We start from the raw sequence: 16,479 nt of genomic DNA, 5'->3' as shown, positions 1-16,479 counted from the left end.
TCTTGCATGCCCAGCAACACTCCAAACCATAGAAAGTCTCTACAAAAAGGCATTAAAAATATTTGATAAAAAATCAGTATCACATCACTAATGTCATGTTTTGAAAAAACATAGACTATTGGGTTTTCATAATATGATTAATTTGAAAATGGCCTGTCAGATTTACAAGGTTTTACATTCCCTCGCTCCTTCACCTCTGAAGGATTTTATTAAAACTAAAGATTCTTCACAAAGGACCACGCGAGCCTCCACTAGAGGAGACTTGATAATACCCCACAGGTATACCACCTTTGGACAGACAGTTCTGTCTGTCCGAGGTGGGAACATGTGGAATAGTCTTCCTCTAACATTGAGAGAATGCCCTACATACAGTTTGTTCAAAGTCCAATTAAAAAAATGGTTATGGGCAAACCAAAGTTGCACACATTAGTGAGTATGTTGTGTCGTATTTTAACTTTTGTATTTCGTCATGTGCATATGGATGTATTTCTGATGACTAATTAATTTTTGATTCTTATGTAAATAGTTTATAGGACATTTGATAACGGTTGTTTTTGTGAGCTATGTGACCTTAGCTCGTGGGACTACGGATGGAAATTAGCCTTCGGCTACAATCCGGCATGTTTACATGCATGTATTCCATGTTGTGTTCATTAACATGCACTGTTCCAATCAAATAAAAACAAATAAATAAAAACATATACGCCATAAAGTGCGTATCATATGCACGTGAAAAACAGCGTATCATATGCACTCCAAAATGAGTTTTGGCGTATACATTCCATGACATTGCAAACTCGTACTATACGCATTTACATGTGATCGGGTTGCAATACTATACCTTGTCCTTGTAACCATTGTATGTGCAGGCAAATCCATACAGATAGAGAGACCGAAGGATAAGCTGGGAGATTTAAAATGCTCTGCACATACGCAGATGTTGATTGTGAACACCCAAAGGAAACACTGTGCTTTATCACCCAAAGGAAACACTGTGCTGCATCACTAAACAAGTGATAAAGCATATAATATTTGTAAATTAACACCAGATTTCATCCCTAGATACCCAACACCAAGTTTTTAAGCCCTCAGTAATTTGCTGTGTAGGGTGTTCAAACATCCTGTTTTCCCAAGACATAATACTACAAAACATTACAAAATACTATCTACTATAACCAAAATGCCTACAGAGGGGACATACTTTAAATGTATTGAAATTAATAAGATATCTTTGAGTAAACTTTGAGTACATTTGAGTTAGGGCTGGGCGATATGGCCAAAATTTCATATCCCGATATAGCTCATTTGATATCCCGATAACGATATACATAACGATATGGCAATTTTTCTGTTAATTCAGTTTATGAATAGTGATACAAAATTGCAATGTGGAAATGCAGTTTGAAATTATATACAAAACAAATAAAGGTAGTATGGACTACATTTTTATTTTATTTAGAACCTTTTTGTGAGTTAAAAAAAAAGTGATCTCTAAATTAGGCTATTATACAGTGGACTAAATGCTACAATTAGCCATCTCATTCCAAAATCTTTTTGTGTGAAGTGAACATATCCCTTACACTCAATATTTCATAACTCGCCTGTTTGTACTTAATAAACCAATAAAAACATTTGGTGCGCGCTCACAAGGTTTGCAAAAAGTAAACAGGCTAAAACACTCGAGGTTAGAGTCAGGGCAGACGACAGTATGAAGCGTGCATTTCGCATAAGATGGGCTTACATTTTGAAATATATTACATCTTTATTTTCAACGCGGTCACCTTGTACCCAAACCATTTCGAAACTAAGGAGCCATTTGTCCTCAGATTACAAACAAGCTCCTCGGTGGCGCGTTTGCGGGACTCATGTTTCGCGCTGTGGGGGATTTTAAAAAAGTGACGTGAGTGGATGGGAGGCGGCAGCGCTAGGACAGTTGTGTGTGTGTGTGTGTGTGTGTGTGTGAGAGAGAGAGAGAGAGAGAGAGCGCGGCTGTTATTTCAAATAGCGAAGCATATTTTAAACTAATCGGTTAACCGGTTTCAACCGGCTAATGAGGCTCGGTGGTCAGTCAAGAAAATGTTTTCGCCATCCCTACACCTGCCATTAAAATATTTCAATATATGGCTATATGGTGTGCCACTCGTAAAAGCCCGTTGCAGCGTCTGTGTCTGAAGTTTGTTTTGAGCGCTTATGCCACCACTCTGGCATAATTACTCTGAGAATTACCCTGGTCTGAACCGCGTCTACTACCTTCTTCCTACATGTTTGTTTATGTATTGCAGCGTGCATGGGCATGCCGTGGCGTGAGGTGCATCTTGACGTAAAATTCTGCCGTAAATGCCTTATCGTAGCGTAAGCGATAGAGCCTTATATAAAACGATAGACATTTTCTATCGTCCAGACGATATATTTCGTCATATCGCCCAGCCCTAATTTGAGTATCTCATTGCCGGGCTGAGTGTCCTGGTTTTCGGTAATCAAAATATGGTCACCCTACCAAAAGGCACCTGAAGGACTCTCAGACAAAATTTTCTGATCTGATGAAGGTCTTTGGCCTGTCAGGGTTGAGGAAAAGATGAATGCAGCAATGTACAAAGACACCCTTGATGAAAACCTGCTCCAGAGAGCTCTGGACGTCAGACTTGGGTGAAGGTTCCTCTTCCAACAGGACAAAAACCCTCAGCACACAGCAAAGAAAAACAAAAGAGTGGCTGCGGGACAAGTCTGTGAATGTCCTTGAGTGGCCCAGTAACAGCCCAGACTTGAACCCGATTGAACATCTCTGGAGAGATCTGAAAATGACTGTGCACTGACGCTACTCATCCAACATGAAGAAACTTCCTGAGGTCCTGCGGAGAAGAATGTGAGAAAACCCACAAATTAGGTATGCCAAGCTTGTAGCATCATACTCAAACAGACTTGTGGCTGTAATTGGTGCCAAAGATGCTTAGGGGTGGTTGCATGCAATTTCACTTTTTAAACTTTATTTAGTGTGTAATGTTGCTGTTTGAGCATTAACAGTATCTCCAAAGTTACAGCGCTGAAAGTTCAATGCCAACGGAGATATTTTCTTGTAAAGTGATGGCAGTTTATTGCCTACAAAAATGACATTTTTAGACTACAACAAGCTTCTTCCAGGGTTGGTGACATCATAATCCCTTGCTAGTCAGCACAGATGTGACTTCTGCCCGTAATGGTTAGGAGCGTGCCGTTTCCGGACAACCTGTGCTTGGCACAGCCAATAAAAATACATGAAACTACATTTGACCATCTAACCAATCTAAGACCATTGTGTGTTTCGGAGGGATGGGCTTCATAGAAGCAGGAAGCAAACGAACCGTTCAAAGGACAGTGGAGACAGCGGTGTGAAATAAAGATAAAATATAAGAAAAACACTGATGTTTAAAAAAAAAAAGGATTAAGACATGTAATACTGCGCCCCATAAACACAACCAAGCCTAGAAAATTGTGAATGTTTTTTTCCATTTTTTTTTTTAAATAAATGTGCAAAGATTTTAAACAAACTTCTTCCACATTGTCATTATGGTGTTTGTTTGTAGAATTAAGGGGAAAAGAATGAATTTGATCCATTTTAGAATTTTAGAAGGCTGTAATATAAAATGTGGAAAAAATTAAGGGCTGTGAATACTTTACGGATGCACTGTACGTACAAATGTACACACACACACACACACACACGCACACACACACACACACGCACACACACACACACACACACTCTTTATTATTGTTATCAGTTGTACCGCAAAATTAATAAAATATGTTACATTTTTGTAGTACTGTCAGCTTGAAAAACTCAGATGGGGAAACAGTGGTTGGAATTATGTATAAGTATATGAATATATCATTGTTAATGCGTTTCAGCGGTTGTATTTAATTTTCAATGGCTTGTACATTATACCTTTTATAACAAAACTGAGTAGAATATGTATTCTGAACGCTGTAATCAAATGTTTCTTCCAGGCTTGATACTTTTGGAAAAATGTGTTAAATATTGTATGTGGGTAATGGTGCTGGCCTAGCCTGACAAGCCAGACCCACATCAAGATGTTTGGTCTGGAAACTCACCATTGACAGGGCTCAATCTGAGGGGTGGGATAAACGGTTGTCTTTCAAACTCCCTCTGCACGAGATAGGATAGCGCTACACCAACCAGAGCAACGAAGGTGAAGCAGAGCTCGTTGACAGATTAAACATTCGCCGTATCCGGTCGGCTAAACTCCGAACACATCTTCCCTTTTTAAGAATGATTTCAGTGCCGTTCTTTGTTCTTTTCTCAGAGAAAAGCTTAACTCCAAGTCTTCCAGAGTCGCGGTCAGAGCTGATTCGAAAGACCGCGGTTTGCCAGTTTCTGTGTTTACTAGAAGCACGCAAACGCAACTCGGCCATCGTCATTATGGCCCTGCCCACCGACTCTATACACGATGTGATTGGCCCGGCAAGAGTTAGGGGAATACAGCTCAGAAGGGTATTGAGAGTTGCTAGACGACACTCGAGGGCAGATTAGATTTGCTGCCGCTAGGGTGCGTCTAGATTTCTAGGCTAGTACTGGCCACCATTAGGCTATAAATATGCTTGTCTATGTCTATTGCAGCCAAATAACTGAAGAACATAATTGGATAATAACAAACTAATCCCTTAAATTTTAATACACACAGTTGCAGCAATTCATTTGTTTGCGTGTGCTTGTTTGGGCTTTCCTGTGTCTATGTGGTGGCTTGTAATGACACAGAGATCATTTATTGTTTATGTGATGAAACACATAGCCTGTCAAGTTATTGTGCCCCATATTTCATCCACGATTACAACCATCGGAAGCCTTTATTGAGTGAAAATGATTTCTGTCAGAGCATTTTGTAATTCCATTTGCTTCAGTGCAGTGGTCATTACAATACACCTTATACAGTCAGATTTAGAATAGATCATAATTGGTAGTGTGTGTCTAATAGACCTACTGTTTAACCAGTATTCTCTAGAAGTCCCAGTTGCCTGATTCCATGTGATTACAACATATGTGAAGTGCAGCTTTTAGGTTAGCAGTAGAAGTCTCCTGTCAAACATATGCCAACACATATATTCTCATTGATCTTCAGCCAAGCAGAGAATGAGTGCAAGCTTTCTGCAGCTTTCGGGATCAACTCTTCTTATAGGTTATGAAGCAGGGGTTCTATAAAGATAATACAAACAGTTGGATCTTCCACTTTTTCCCCATTCTTTTACATAACAATTACCGTTTGGAGGCTTAACAATGCAAACATTTTAAAAATGAGTTTTAAAGGGCAAGTTTTTGAAAGCGATACCTTTGTTGTCTCAGTGTAAAATACAAAAAAAAAAAAAAAAGGTTTTGTGAAAATGGTGACATCATGCGCATGCATATTATGTGTTATTCAGTCTACAACGTTGTCAACTTCAGGCAGTTTGTCCAAGACAAATGGATCTGATGAAGGCACATACCGACATACAGTAGTTACAACCCAAGCTAAAGACAATGTCTAATTGGTCAGAAAGCCCTTTGGTGGTTGGTCAACCAGCAGAGTTTAAAAAAAAAGGTGGAGGAACTGGAAGAAATCGGGTCTACCTAATCTACTGTCATGAAGAAACAAGCCTTCTGGTCTAGCCTCACTTTTCAACCAACCAACCAATCAACCAATCAGCTTTATTTATATAGCGCTTTTACAATGATGATTGTTTCAAAGCAGCTTCACAGTGTTAAACAGTACAATATTGCAACAAAATTGTATATGGCTGTACAGTCGTTCTGGAGAAAACAGAGATGTTATCAGCTTATTTTAATTTCTCATAGAGCGACAATGCTGCCAGATCAGTATTATAGTATATAGAATTAAATAAGACCTAATTAATTAATTTTATTTGTATATTTTGTTAAATAAGATTGTAATTTTATTGTCTCCAACTGAGCAAGCCAAGCCAAAGGCGACAGTGCCAAGGAACCAAAACTCCATCAGGGCATGATGGAAAAAAATAAACCTTGGGACAAACCAGACTCAGTCGGGGTGTCAGTTCTCCTCTGGCCTATCAAACACTGTATGATTATTATTCTGGCAACCTTACAGGTCAGAAATCATTTTAGATCGCAATATTCAAAATTTCTGGGTATCACTCAATATACACAAGAGTATATGAATATTTGAAGGTTTTATGGCGTTAAAAGCTGCAAGGGGTTTCCCAGGTTCCCAAACTATGTTTCACAGGTCTGGTTGCATCTCGAGTGATGTCTTTGAAAACGAATAAAAATGATTTGTTAGCCAATAAAAATGATTTGTAAGGATCGGAGTCGTCGCGCCGGAGACGGGAGACTTTTGCTATAGGACAGATTTTAAGTATTACCTCAAGATGCAATCTAATCCTTGTTGAAAACGTCTCGGTTACGTATGTAACCCTCGTTCCCTGAAGGAGGGAACGGAGACGTACGTCAGAACTGAACCGACGAATGGGATCTTACTTTAGAGACCAATCCTACTTCGAGCATCTAACAACGAGCCAATGAAATTTGGCATGCGATCACGCATTCCACGCTCCGCCCCGCAGCGCGGGTATAAAACAGGAAGTGGAATGATAGATCAGCGCTTTTCCTGCTGAGGAGCCGAAAGGTGACCGGACTCCCAGCGGAAGCACAGCATCTGGCGACGGGACGTACGTCTCCGTTCCCTCCTTCAGGGAACGAGGGTTACATACGTAACCGAGACGTTCCCTTTCAGTCGGTCACGTTCGACGTACGTCAGAACTGAACCGACGAATGGGATCCCTATGGAAAACGCCAGGATGCTGGCCCTTCCAGCGTCCTGCTTGAGCGCACTGCACCGTCTAGTATGGTACGGAAGTCAGGGCTCCAAGCAGGGAGTACAGTCACTGCTGTTTCTGCAAGACCCACTCAGAATGACTATTGGATAACGCTGGGGAAGCGTGCCTGCCTCAGAGAGAGGGTACGCTGCGGGGCCACGTCCTTCAGGGAAGGAGAGGTGGCAGAATACACATAAGGACTAACCTGGCAGGGTAGTGCAACATATGGCAGTCTCTGGGGTGGTTCCAGCCTGATTGAAGGGGGGAAAGAACACGCCCAGAGACGACAGAGCGGGCTCTGTCGAGGGAAAGACACGGGGCTAGCCCGAAGGGTAGCTGGTACCGTGGAAGAATACACATATGGGGTTGCCGTGAGGGAACCGCTACATATGGAACCCAGCCTACAGCCACGTTTCACAAGCATACGGGTGCAGGCCTGGCGTCAGACGGTCCGCAACGTCTGACACTGGAGGGGTGACGGAGGAGCTCGACAGGGTTAGCCGGTTTCCCGGGGAACACAACTGGAGACAATAGACGCACGTATCCGGCCCAGAGGGCGGGAGTGGCGTTTCGCAAGCCGACACTTAGAACGGGCACTTAACGCTCCTGGCCACTGGGGGCGAGGATGCAGGAAGATACCGGCTCTACACGTAAGCTATAGAATCTAGCAAACGTGTTAGGTGTCGCCCAGCCCGCAGCTCTACATATGTCTGTCAGCGAGGCGCCTTGAGCCAGCGCCCAGGAAGAAGCAACGCTCCGAGTGGAGTGTGCTCTTACACCGAACGGGCAAGGCACGTCTTGGGACTGGTAGGCCAAGACGATAGCATCCACTATCCAGTGGGCTAACCTCTGCTTGGAGACAGCCTTTCCCTTCTGCTGGCCTCCGTAACAGACGAAGAGTTGCTCTGAGGTCCGAAGGCTTTGGGTCCGGTCAACGTAAGCGCGAAGGGCGCGGACCGGACACAGCAAAGCCAGGGCTGGGTCTGCCTCCTCCGAAGGCAGCGCTTGCAGGTTCACCACCTGATCCCGGAAGGGAGTGGTAGGAACCTTGGGCACATATCCGGGCCGGGGTCTCAGGACAACGTGAGAGTTACCTGGCCCGAACTCTAGGCACGATTCGTTGACCGAAAGTGCATGCAGGTCCCCTACCCTCTTGATCGAGGCCAATGCCGTCAGGAGCACTGTCTTCATTGACAAGATCTTAAGCTCACAAGACGCCAAAGGCTCGAAGGGAGGGCTCTGAAGTGCTCTGAGCACTAGAGCTAAGTCCCAAGAGGGTATCGAGGATGGACGAGGAGGATTTAGTCTCCTCGCACCTCTGAGGAACCTGACGATTAGGTCGTGCTTCCCCACGGACTTACCTTCTACTACATCATGGTACGCTGCTATCGCAGCAGCATATACCTTGAGGGTGGAGGGAGACAGCCTTCTCTCCAACCCATCTTGCAGGAAGGAAAGCACGACACTGATCGAACACCTTTGGGGGTCTTCCCGGCAGGAAGCGCACCACTCAACGAACAGGTTCCACTTCAGAGCATAGAGGCGCCTCGTAGAGGGGCTCTAGCTGAAGCGATGGTATCTACGACAGCTTGTGGTAGTCCATCTAGAACCTCCGCGTCCCGTCCAGGGACCAGACATGAAGATTCCAGAGGTCTGGACGCGGGTGCCATAGCGTGCCCCGTCCCTGAGAAAGAAGGTCCTTCCTCAGGGGAATCGGCCAAGGAGGGGCTGTCGCGAGGAGTGTGAGTTCTGGGAACCAGGTCCGGTTGGGCCAATACGGCGCAACTAACAAGACCTGCTCCTCGCCCTCCCTGACCTTGCACAGAGTCTGTGCAAGAAGGCTCACTGGGGGAAACGCATACTTGCGTAGGTCCCGGGGCAAGCTGTGCGCCAGTGCATCTGTGCCGAGGGTACCCCCTCAGAACTGGTCCCATATCAGCTGGACCGCCTGGGGGTGGATTCGCCACTCTCCCGGAGGTGCCGGCTGACAAGAGAGCTCGTCGGCTGTCTGGTTCAGCGCACCAGGGACATGAACGGCCTGAAGCGTTTACCTCAGCTGCTTCTGACTCCACAGTAGGAGCTGGTGGGCGAGTTGGAGCAAACGACGGGAGCGTAGACCACCCTGACGGTTGATGTACGCAACGGCCGTGGTGCTGTCCGTACGGACCAGTACATGCTTGCCACGCAGCGGCCCCTTGAGGCGGAGGAGTGCCAAGTGTACTGCCAGTAACTCGAGGCAATTGATATGCCAATGCAATTGCGGCCCCGTCCACAGACCAGCAACTGCATGCCCGTTGTACGTGGCCCCCCAGCCGGTGGCGGAGGCATCCGTGAATAGCACAGCATGCCTGGACACTTGTTCTAGGGGCACCCCGGCCCGGAGAAACGAAGTATTGGACCACGGGCTGAAGGTTTGGCGGTAGTAAGGAGTCACTGGGACCCGGTACTGACCGCTCTGCCACGCCCACCTCGGGTCTCTGCCATTGAGCCAGCGTTGAAGCGGTCTCATATGAAGCAATCCGAGCGGCGTGACCGCGGCTGCAGATGCCATATGCCCCAGGAGCCTCTGAAAGAATTTCAGTGGGACCGCTGTCCTGCTCTTGAACATATTCAAGCAGTTCAACACCGACTGGACTCGCTCCTCGGTGAGGCGCGCAGTCCGGTTGACCGAGTCCAGCTCCATACCGAGATAAGAGATCCTCTGTGTAGGACAGAGTTTGCTCTTCTCTCGGTTGACCCGAAGGCCCAACTGGCTGAGGTGACTGAGCACCAAGTCCCTGTGTTCGCACAACTGGTCCTTCGACTGGGCTAGGATCAGCCAATCGTCGAGGTAGTTGAGAATCCGAACGCCGCGTTCTCTGAGCGGAACAATGGCTGCCTCCGCGACCTTCGTAAAGACGCGGGGCGACAGGGACAGCCCGAAGGGCAGGAACTTGTACTGATATGCTTTCCCCTCGAACGCCAAACGTAGGAACGGTCTGTGTTGAGGGAGAAAGACACACGGAAGTACGCATCCTTCAGGTCGATCGCTGCAAACCAATCCTGGGGACGGACGCATTGAAAAATGCATTTCTGCGTCAACATTCTGAACGGGAGCTTGAGCAGGGCCCGATTCAGAACTCGCAGGTCCAGGATTGGTCGTCACCCGCCCCCTTTCTTGGGCACAATGAAGTAGGGGCTGTAGAACCCCGTCTTCATATCGGCTGGAGGAACCGGCTCGATCTAGTCCTTCACCAGTAGGACCTCGATCTCTGACCTCAAGACATGAGCATTGCTGCTTCGCACGGAGGTGAAGAGGATGCCCCTGTACTTGGGCGGCCGGCGCGCGAACTGAATCGCGTAGCCGAGTCTGATGGTACGGATGAGCCAGCGAGACGGCCCGGGGAGACCTAGCCAGGCCCCCAGAGACCGTGCAAGCTGGCCCAACGGCACCACAGACGTGCCCGGGGTGGGGCAGCGAAGCGGAGTACTCTGGCCCGACTCGGGAGGCCCGGAGGCGGCCCGAAGTGTTGCCTGAGCACTCCTGGTTTGGACAGAGAGTGGGTGAGAAGGCCCGGAGGCGTCCTCGGAGCCCACTCTGCTGCCCACTGCCCGGAGGCAGGGAAGTGAAGCACTCAGCCCCGACCCGGGAGGCCCGTGGGCGGCCCGGAGTGTTGACTGAGTACTCACGAGAGAGGAAGTGTGTGGGTGAGAAGGCCCGGGGGCGTCCTCGAGGCCCACACAACTGCCCCCTGGCGACGGGAGGGTAGGAAAGGAGTGACAAGGCCCGTGGGCGTCACACACTGCCAACCTGACCCTCTTGGGGCCCAGAGAGAGAGGAAACTGCTCTTAAAATGTGGGTACCGCTGGACTCCGGAAAGCCAGTGGCAGAACCGAAACCAGTCAGGGCCCCCCGGTCCTCCTCCGGGGGGGTGGGGGAGGGATGCGAACATCGTCTCCCCCGAGCAGCTCCTGTTCCCCCTAGCCGGCCCGTCTCAGGGCCGCGTCCCCTTGCGCTTGCCTGCCGGTTAGCGGGCCCTGGACGGGTTGGGCGTCCCTCGCGTCCGGCACCCTGCTCCTCCAGTGGAGGCTGCTGCACGGCTCTAGCAGGGTGGAGGCGGACGCAGGAGGGGATGCCCTCGGCGACGAGCCGGCAGAGGCGCTGCGACCGACGACCGAGCAGCTGGTCGTCGGCACCCTGGTGCAACGCCTCCGTCTGCTTTTGGGCCACCAAGAACTGCTGGGCAAAGTTCTCGATGGTGTCGCCGAGGAGGCCAGCCCGACAGACAGGCTTTTCTTGCGCATATCTGCCAGGTTAGCCCCCTATTCCTGGACCACTAGTGTGGACATCGCCTGACCCAGGGAGCGTGCAGTGATTTTCGTCGCCCATAGGGCGAGGTCCAACACCGCACGCAGTTCCTGCACAACCCCTGGGCTGGGACTACCCTCGTGCATGCAGGGCAGAGGGTAGTGAGAGAGGGAAAACAATGATACTTTTTTTTTTTTTTGTCTCATTTTTGGCCCTTTTGACCCTCCATATTTCCCTCTCTCCGATGCAGCAATTGACATCTGTCCTCTGCCAGAGCCAAAAAATGAAACGCTAAGCCCTTTTCTCTTTAGGATCAGCGATTCCACCTTCAACTACCAGCAGGCATGCGAGACAGTGAACGTGGCCGTCAGAACGGCACACAGCGCACTGAGCGCTCAAGCCTCTATGAAGAAGGCAAGGCGAACAATGCCCTGACGTGGTCGTGTTCTCATGAGAGAATCCGTACCACCCACGAACAGAGTCTCAGCATGCTTTTGATGCGATAGAGGAGTGGGGGCCCGAGGGGATTTACCCGGCGGGGAATCCCCACTGTAATCCTCAGGCCACCAGCGCTTATCAGCCAAAGTAGCCCTTTTCCAGTAACACTAGAAATGAACTAGATCGGGGGATAGGCGAAGGGACTCGACCCCATCTGAGGTTTCATAGTCTCGACCGCGCATCTAGAGCGCCGACTGACGCGCGCCGGTTGTTGTGACAACCACTGCTGTCAGCCGGCCGCTCGACGGCACACGGCGCGCTGAACACTCGAGCCCTTTATGAGAAGGGGGAGACGAACAACGCGCCGACGTGACCATGTTCTTTTACCAGAACATGAATCACCCACGATCGCAATATCACGTGCGCTCGTGGCCGTCAAAGAGGACAGGAAACAGTTGCATACCAGGAATACACGGTTTGAATGACATCTTGAAAAAGACGCAGGGTCAAACCGTGTTGCTCTTTTGTGAATGGAAAGCTGCTCTTTTAGTGTGCTGAAGCACTCAGGGAGATGACCGCGGCTCCACACAGTTCGTTCTGCAAGCCTGTGTGAGCTCTCAGTGATGTGTATTTGTGTGTGTGTAACGCCCAGCGAACCAACAGTTTGTATGGGAAACGCTCAGCGAACCAACAAGCTCCTTTAGATCGCTTGATCACTGATCAAACGGTCTCTCACTGACGCGCCGTATCACCCGCACTGGCAGACTCTCTCACTCAACACTCTTTGACTCGTAGTCAGACACTCTTCGTAGGAAACAGTAAGCACTGCTCGGCTCCGAAGTAGAAAGTGCTGATCTATCATTCCACTTCCTGTTTTATACCCGCGCTGCGGGGCGGAGCGTGGAATGCGTGATCGCATGCCAAATTTCATTGGCTCGTTGTTAGATGCTCGAATTAGGATTGGTCTCTAAAGTAAGATCCCATTCGTCGGGTCAGTTCTGACGTACGTCGAACGTGACCGACTGAAAGGGAACTCAATGCAAGTTTAAATTAATGGTTGATGGTTAGATCTACGAAATTGGTTCAATAAGGAACTACTGAACAAGCCAAAGACGTGTGTGCATATTTTGATTTCGAGCATGTTAAGGGCCCCAAAAGCCCTCAAAACCTTGAACAAAAACAACAATAATCCTTAGGAAAACAGGAAGTAACTTCTTCGCTGAGTATGGATAGAAAGTAGATTTATTCTCTATCGAAATGGCTGTAATAATGAGATGCAGTATATTAACGGGATGTTGAAAACTATAATTAAGTTCACAAGTGCAGCTTGGAAAAGAGATTAACATTTTTCCCATGAAAAAAAACAAAAAAAAAGCCAAATAACCAGAGCAATGCAAGAACATTTAAGCATGGATTTTGAGATATGCAAATAAACTCCTTGGAAGTAAATCCTTCTGTGCCTTTACATATTAAATGCTCAAATACTTAAATGGAAACAACATATCAAATAGTTAAACTCTAAACTGGAAGGTTTACCTAAGACAGAGACAACAGCTCTTGAATTAGAACAGTAATGAGTCGGACTGTGCACAACTGTAATGAGCTGTTATAATGTGTGTGTATATTCAGAAAGTTCTTGAGTCAATACATTTTCTTCAAAGAAGTTCTTGTCTTCCAATTTACTTTAACTTGAATTTAAACTTTTGACTGCTGAACAATGATATTTTCTAACCTCTTTGGGCTTTAAGAACGACACTGAATGTATTCCTTTTATTCTCTGCAGGAATTGCTTACAGAGAGTGCTTGGACAATGGTTCATGGGCACTGAAAAGTAACTACTCCAACTGTGAGCCCATTTTAGAGGAAAAGGTGGGTAAATGTATTATAATCCGGAACTGTACTCTACTGAACTCTACTGTTTTGGTTTTAGTGATGTCCCCATGATTGTTTATAACATTTCATTAGAGAAAAAAATTGATGCAAGCAGCAATGATCGATCATCACGTTTCCCCTGGGAGAAGTTCACAGCATGCATTGTCGAGCACTATGGCATTGTCAGAGGGGGACCGAGGGATGTCTTCCCTGTAAGGCACATCGTTGAGATTGCCTACAATGACAACAATCTTAGACCGATGATGCTGTGATATACCGCCCCAGACACTTCCAAATCGATCGCGCTCCAGAGTAAAGGCCTCGGCATAACGGTAATTTTTTCAGCAACAAATGCAAGTCTGACCATATCCCCTGGTGAGATAAAAACTGTGACTCATCAGCGAAGTCAAAAAAATGTTTTACCAGTCCTGTCTTGTCCAGCAGTTTGTGCCTCCATTGTTGGCAGCGATAGCCCTACAAGACCTCAGTCCAGCCTCTCTCAGCCTATTGTGAACAGTTTGAGCACTTATGGGGGGGATTGTGGATTCCTAGTTTAACTCTGGCAGTTTTTTTTACCATCCTTTACCTATGCAACACATACATATCCTTGTTGTTACTGCGAGGACAAGCCGCTGTGCTACCTCTCTCACAGTACAGACATTGCAATTTTTTGCCCTAGGTACAACTGCAGTCCATATGCCTCCATCCAGCCCGTTTAACTCTTGTTCAGGATCCTTGACTTCATTCTTTTGGTGTTTTTCAGAGTTAGTAGAAATGTCTCTTTAGTGTCTTAGGTTTTAATAACTGTAAATTCCTAGCTAAAGGAGTTCTAAACCGGCAGCCTGCTGGAAGTAGCTGAAAAGCTTCATAAAGTGGATGAGTTGAATCTGTAATAATAAAAATTGCTTTCCTATTCACTGCCATGTTATAAAAGTCTTAAGCTCTAGTCGGACGAGATTGGTTTAACATGGGGACTTGGGGGTAAAGTAATTATTACCAGAGGTTCTCTGTGATTTTAGTCCGGTCCGAATGTGCCATCTCGGGAATCATTACGGACAATGTCAGTAAAAATTTAAAACAGTAAAAAGACTTTTACCTTCTGTAAAAAGGTCCAGAAAAATGACCTCGGGTAACACTAATCCCGTTCGAATAGACCCGCTGTAAAAATGTATAGTAAAATTCCCTCATTTCCTGTTTAAAAGTTAAAAAGCGCGTTTTGCGAGCATGGAGGCGCTTGAAGCACTCGGTTGCGTTTTAAATGGTGGGACAACTCTGTGGTAAACCTCCAGTATTTTCCTCATAATATTTAAAGCAAAAAGAAGATCAAAAGCACTTATTAGAGACACAACACTAATTTTAGCTCTAGGAAAAAAGTGTCTATTACCAACATAATCCAATCAGAAGCGTTAGACTGGACCTTACTGTTTTATAAAACATACATATAGAAGATGGAGTTCAGACTAGCGCTCATGTTGTGTGTTTGCTCACTTGATAACAGCAACGTCATACACACGACGACAAGGAGGTTACCGTGATGCGTAAAGCGAGTTACTCCTCCTACTTCTGCTAGTTTTACTGAGATGTTTTGTCCCGTGTGAATTGACGTCCTGAGGTAAAATTACTTTACCCCCACGTCCCCATATTAATCTAATCCCATCCGAAATAGGTCTTAAGGGTTCAAGCTGCGGGACCCAGGTAATCTTAGATGTCTGCTTAAAGGGTTACTTCAACGATTAGCATATGGCTTTGTATCAGTAGAAACCCTGTAGTATATTCAAATGATTGTGCTTTCCCCACTCATATCCCCCTGAGACAAGAGATTTATGCACTTTATTTCTGGAAAAATTCCTCCTATGACGCAAATTGACGATATTTGCATCATAGGAGGAATGTTTGTCCAGAGGCTAAAGAATAAAGCCAGCAGAGGGAGCCATTTCCGCATGTTTTGAACACGCGCATGGGGGATGGAGATCACACTCAGAGCTCAGCTCCCAGCTGCAGGCACTCATTTAAACAGAGCTATGGTGAGCAATGTAAGTCTTTTAACTTCTCAAATTAATTTCTATGAAAGTTAAGCTTGTAAAAGCATGAACTGAGTGCCTTTGCAACTGAAGGCCAGACTAAACTCGCGTTATGAATGTATGCCGCAAGTGTTGTCATGATTACCTCAGCTCTCATCACGAGAGCTCATCAGCTCATTTATCTGACTCCTGCAGTTAGTGCTCAGTGCTGGGATACTCGCGCGGTGACTCACTCATTATATTGAACAGAGACATTCAGTATTTAATTGTAGTGTCTTCTCCAACTCAGTCACAGTAGTCAATTGGGTGGCTTTGGGAATGGCCTCACAGGGCAGCGAAGCATTCTGGGAATTGAAGTCTTTTATCCCCATGAGACAAAAACACATTTTCTGTCTTTTCTCAGTCTAGAAGGCACCAAATTCAAAAATAATTTCACATTTCTACTACATTGATGACCCAGTTTAAATACAGATTCATCTTCCCAGCGTTGACGTACCCCTTTAATAATTCTTGATATTTTTTTCTTGTTTTCATCTGAAAATAACCTATACCCCGAAGCGATATTAAAAGCCACAAGTGACTGATACACTTTTATCTTAATATCCTGTCTAACATTAAATCCTTTCAGCTGTCTCAGAAGAAATAAGCATTGCTGAGCCTTCTTATAGATACAATTCACATGTTGCGCAAAGGACAGTTTGCTGTCAATCACAGTACCCAACCTGACCACCTCCCAACCTAAGTGGTTCAGAAAGGGCAGAAGAAGTAGTTTTGGATGGATAAACTTCCCCACAGCACATCTCTTTGGTCTTCCTTATATTCAGAATTAAGGAACTGTCAAGGAACCATCCAACCATAGATTCAACAAACGGCCTGTATACAGCCAGGGGTTGCTTATCTGTCATGCAAGCCACCAAAGCCATGTCATCCGCGTATTTCAGAAGGGACATCCTCTTAATTCCACATCTGATTTCATTTGTCATGTGTCATGTGCCCCAACAAGTAAAGTCATAATGATACCTTTTATAAATCATTAGC

The 16,479-nt window shown here is 46.4% G+C and overlaps 1 protein-coding gene across 2 annotated transcripts in view; it reads left to right on the top strand.

Annotated features, from left to right (window-relative positions):
* LOC137088910 (corticotropin-releasing factor receptor 2) overlaps positions 1 to 16,479 on the top strand; it is a 141,290-nt gene that overhangs the window by 26,875 nt on the left and 97,936 nt on the right. The window contains exon 3 of one of the 2 annotated variants that reach the window (XM_067452286.1): positions 13,332 to 13,417. In XM_067452286.1, the coding sequence (XP_067308387.1) occupies positions 13,332 to 13,417 (86 nt within the window). Of the gene's footprint in view, positions 1 to 13,331; positions 13,418 to 16,479 lie in introns of those variants that run through there. The other variant, XM_067452287.1, reaches the window with a different exon arrangement.

The sequence above is a fragment of the Pseudorasbora parva genome, chromosome 9 (assembly GCF_024679245.1).
Source record: "Pseudorasbora parva isolate DD20220531a chromosome 9, ASM2467924v1, whole genome shotgun sequence".
NCBI classification, from domain to species: Eukaryota; Metazoa; Chordata; class Actinopteri; order Cypriniformes; family Gobionidae; genus Pseudorasbora; species Pseudorasbora parva.
This window is presented reverse-complemented; position numbering and strand designations above follow the sequence as displayed.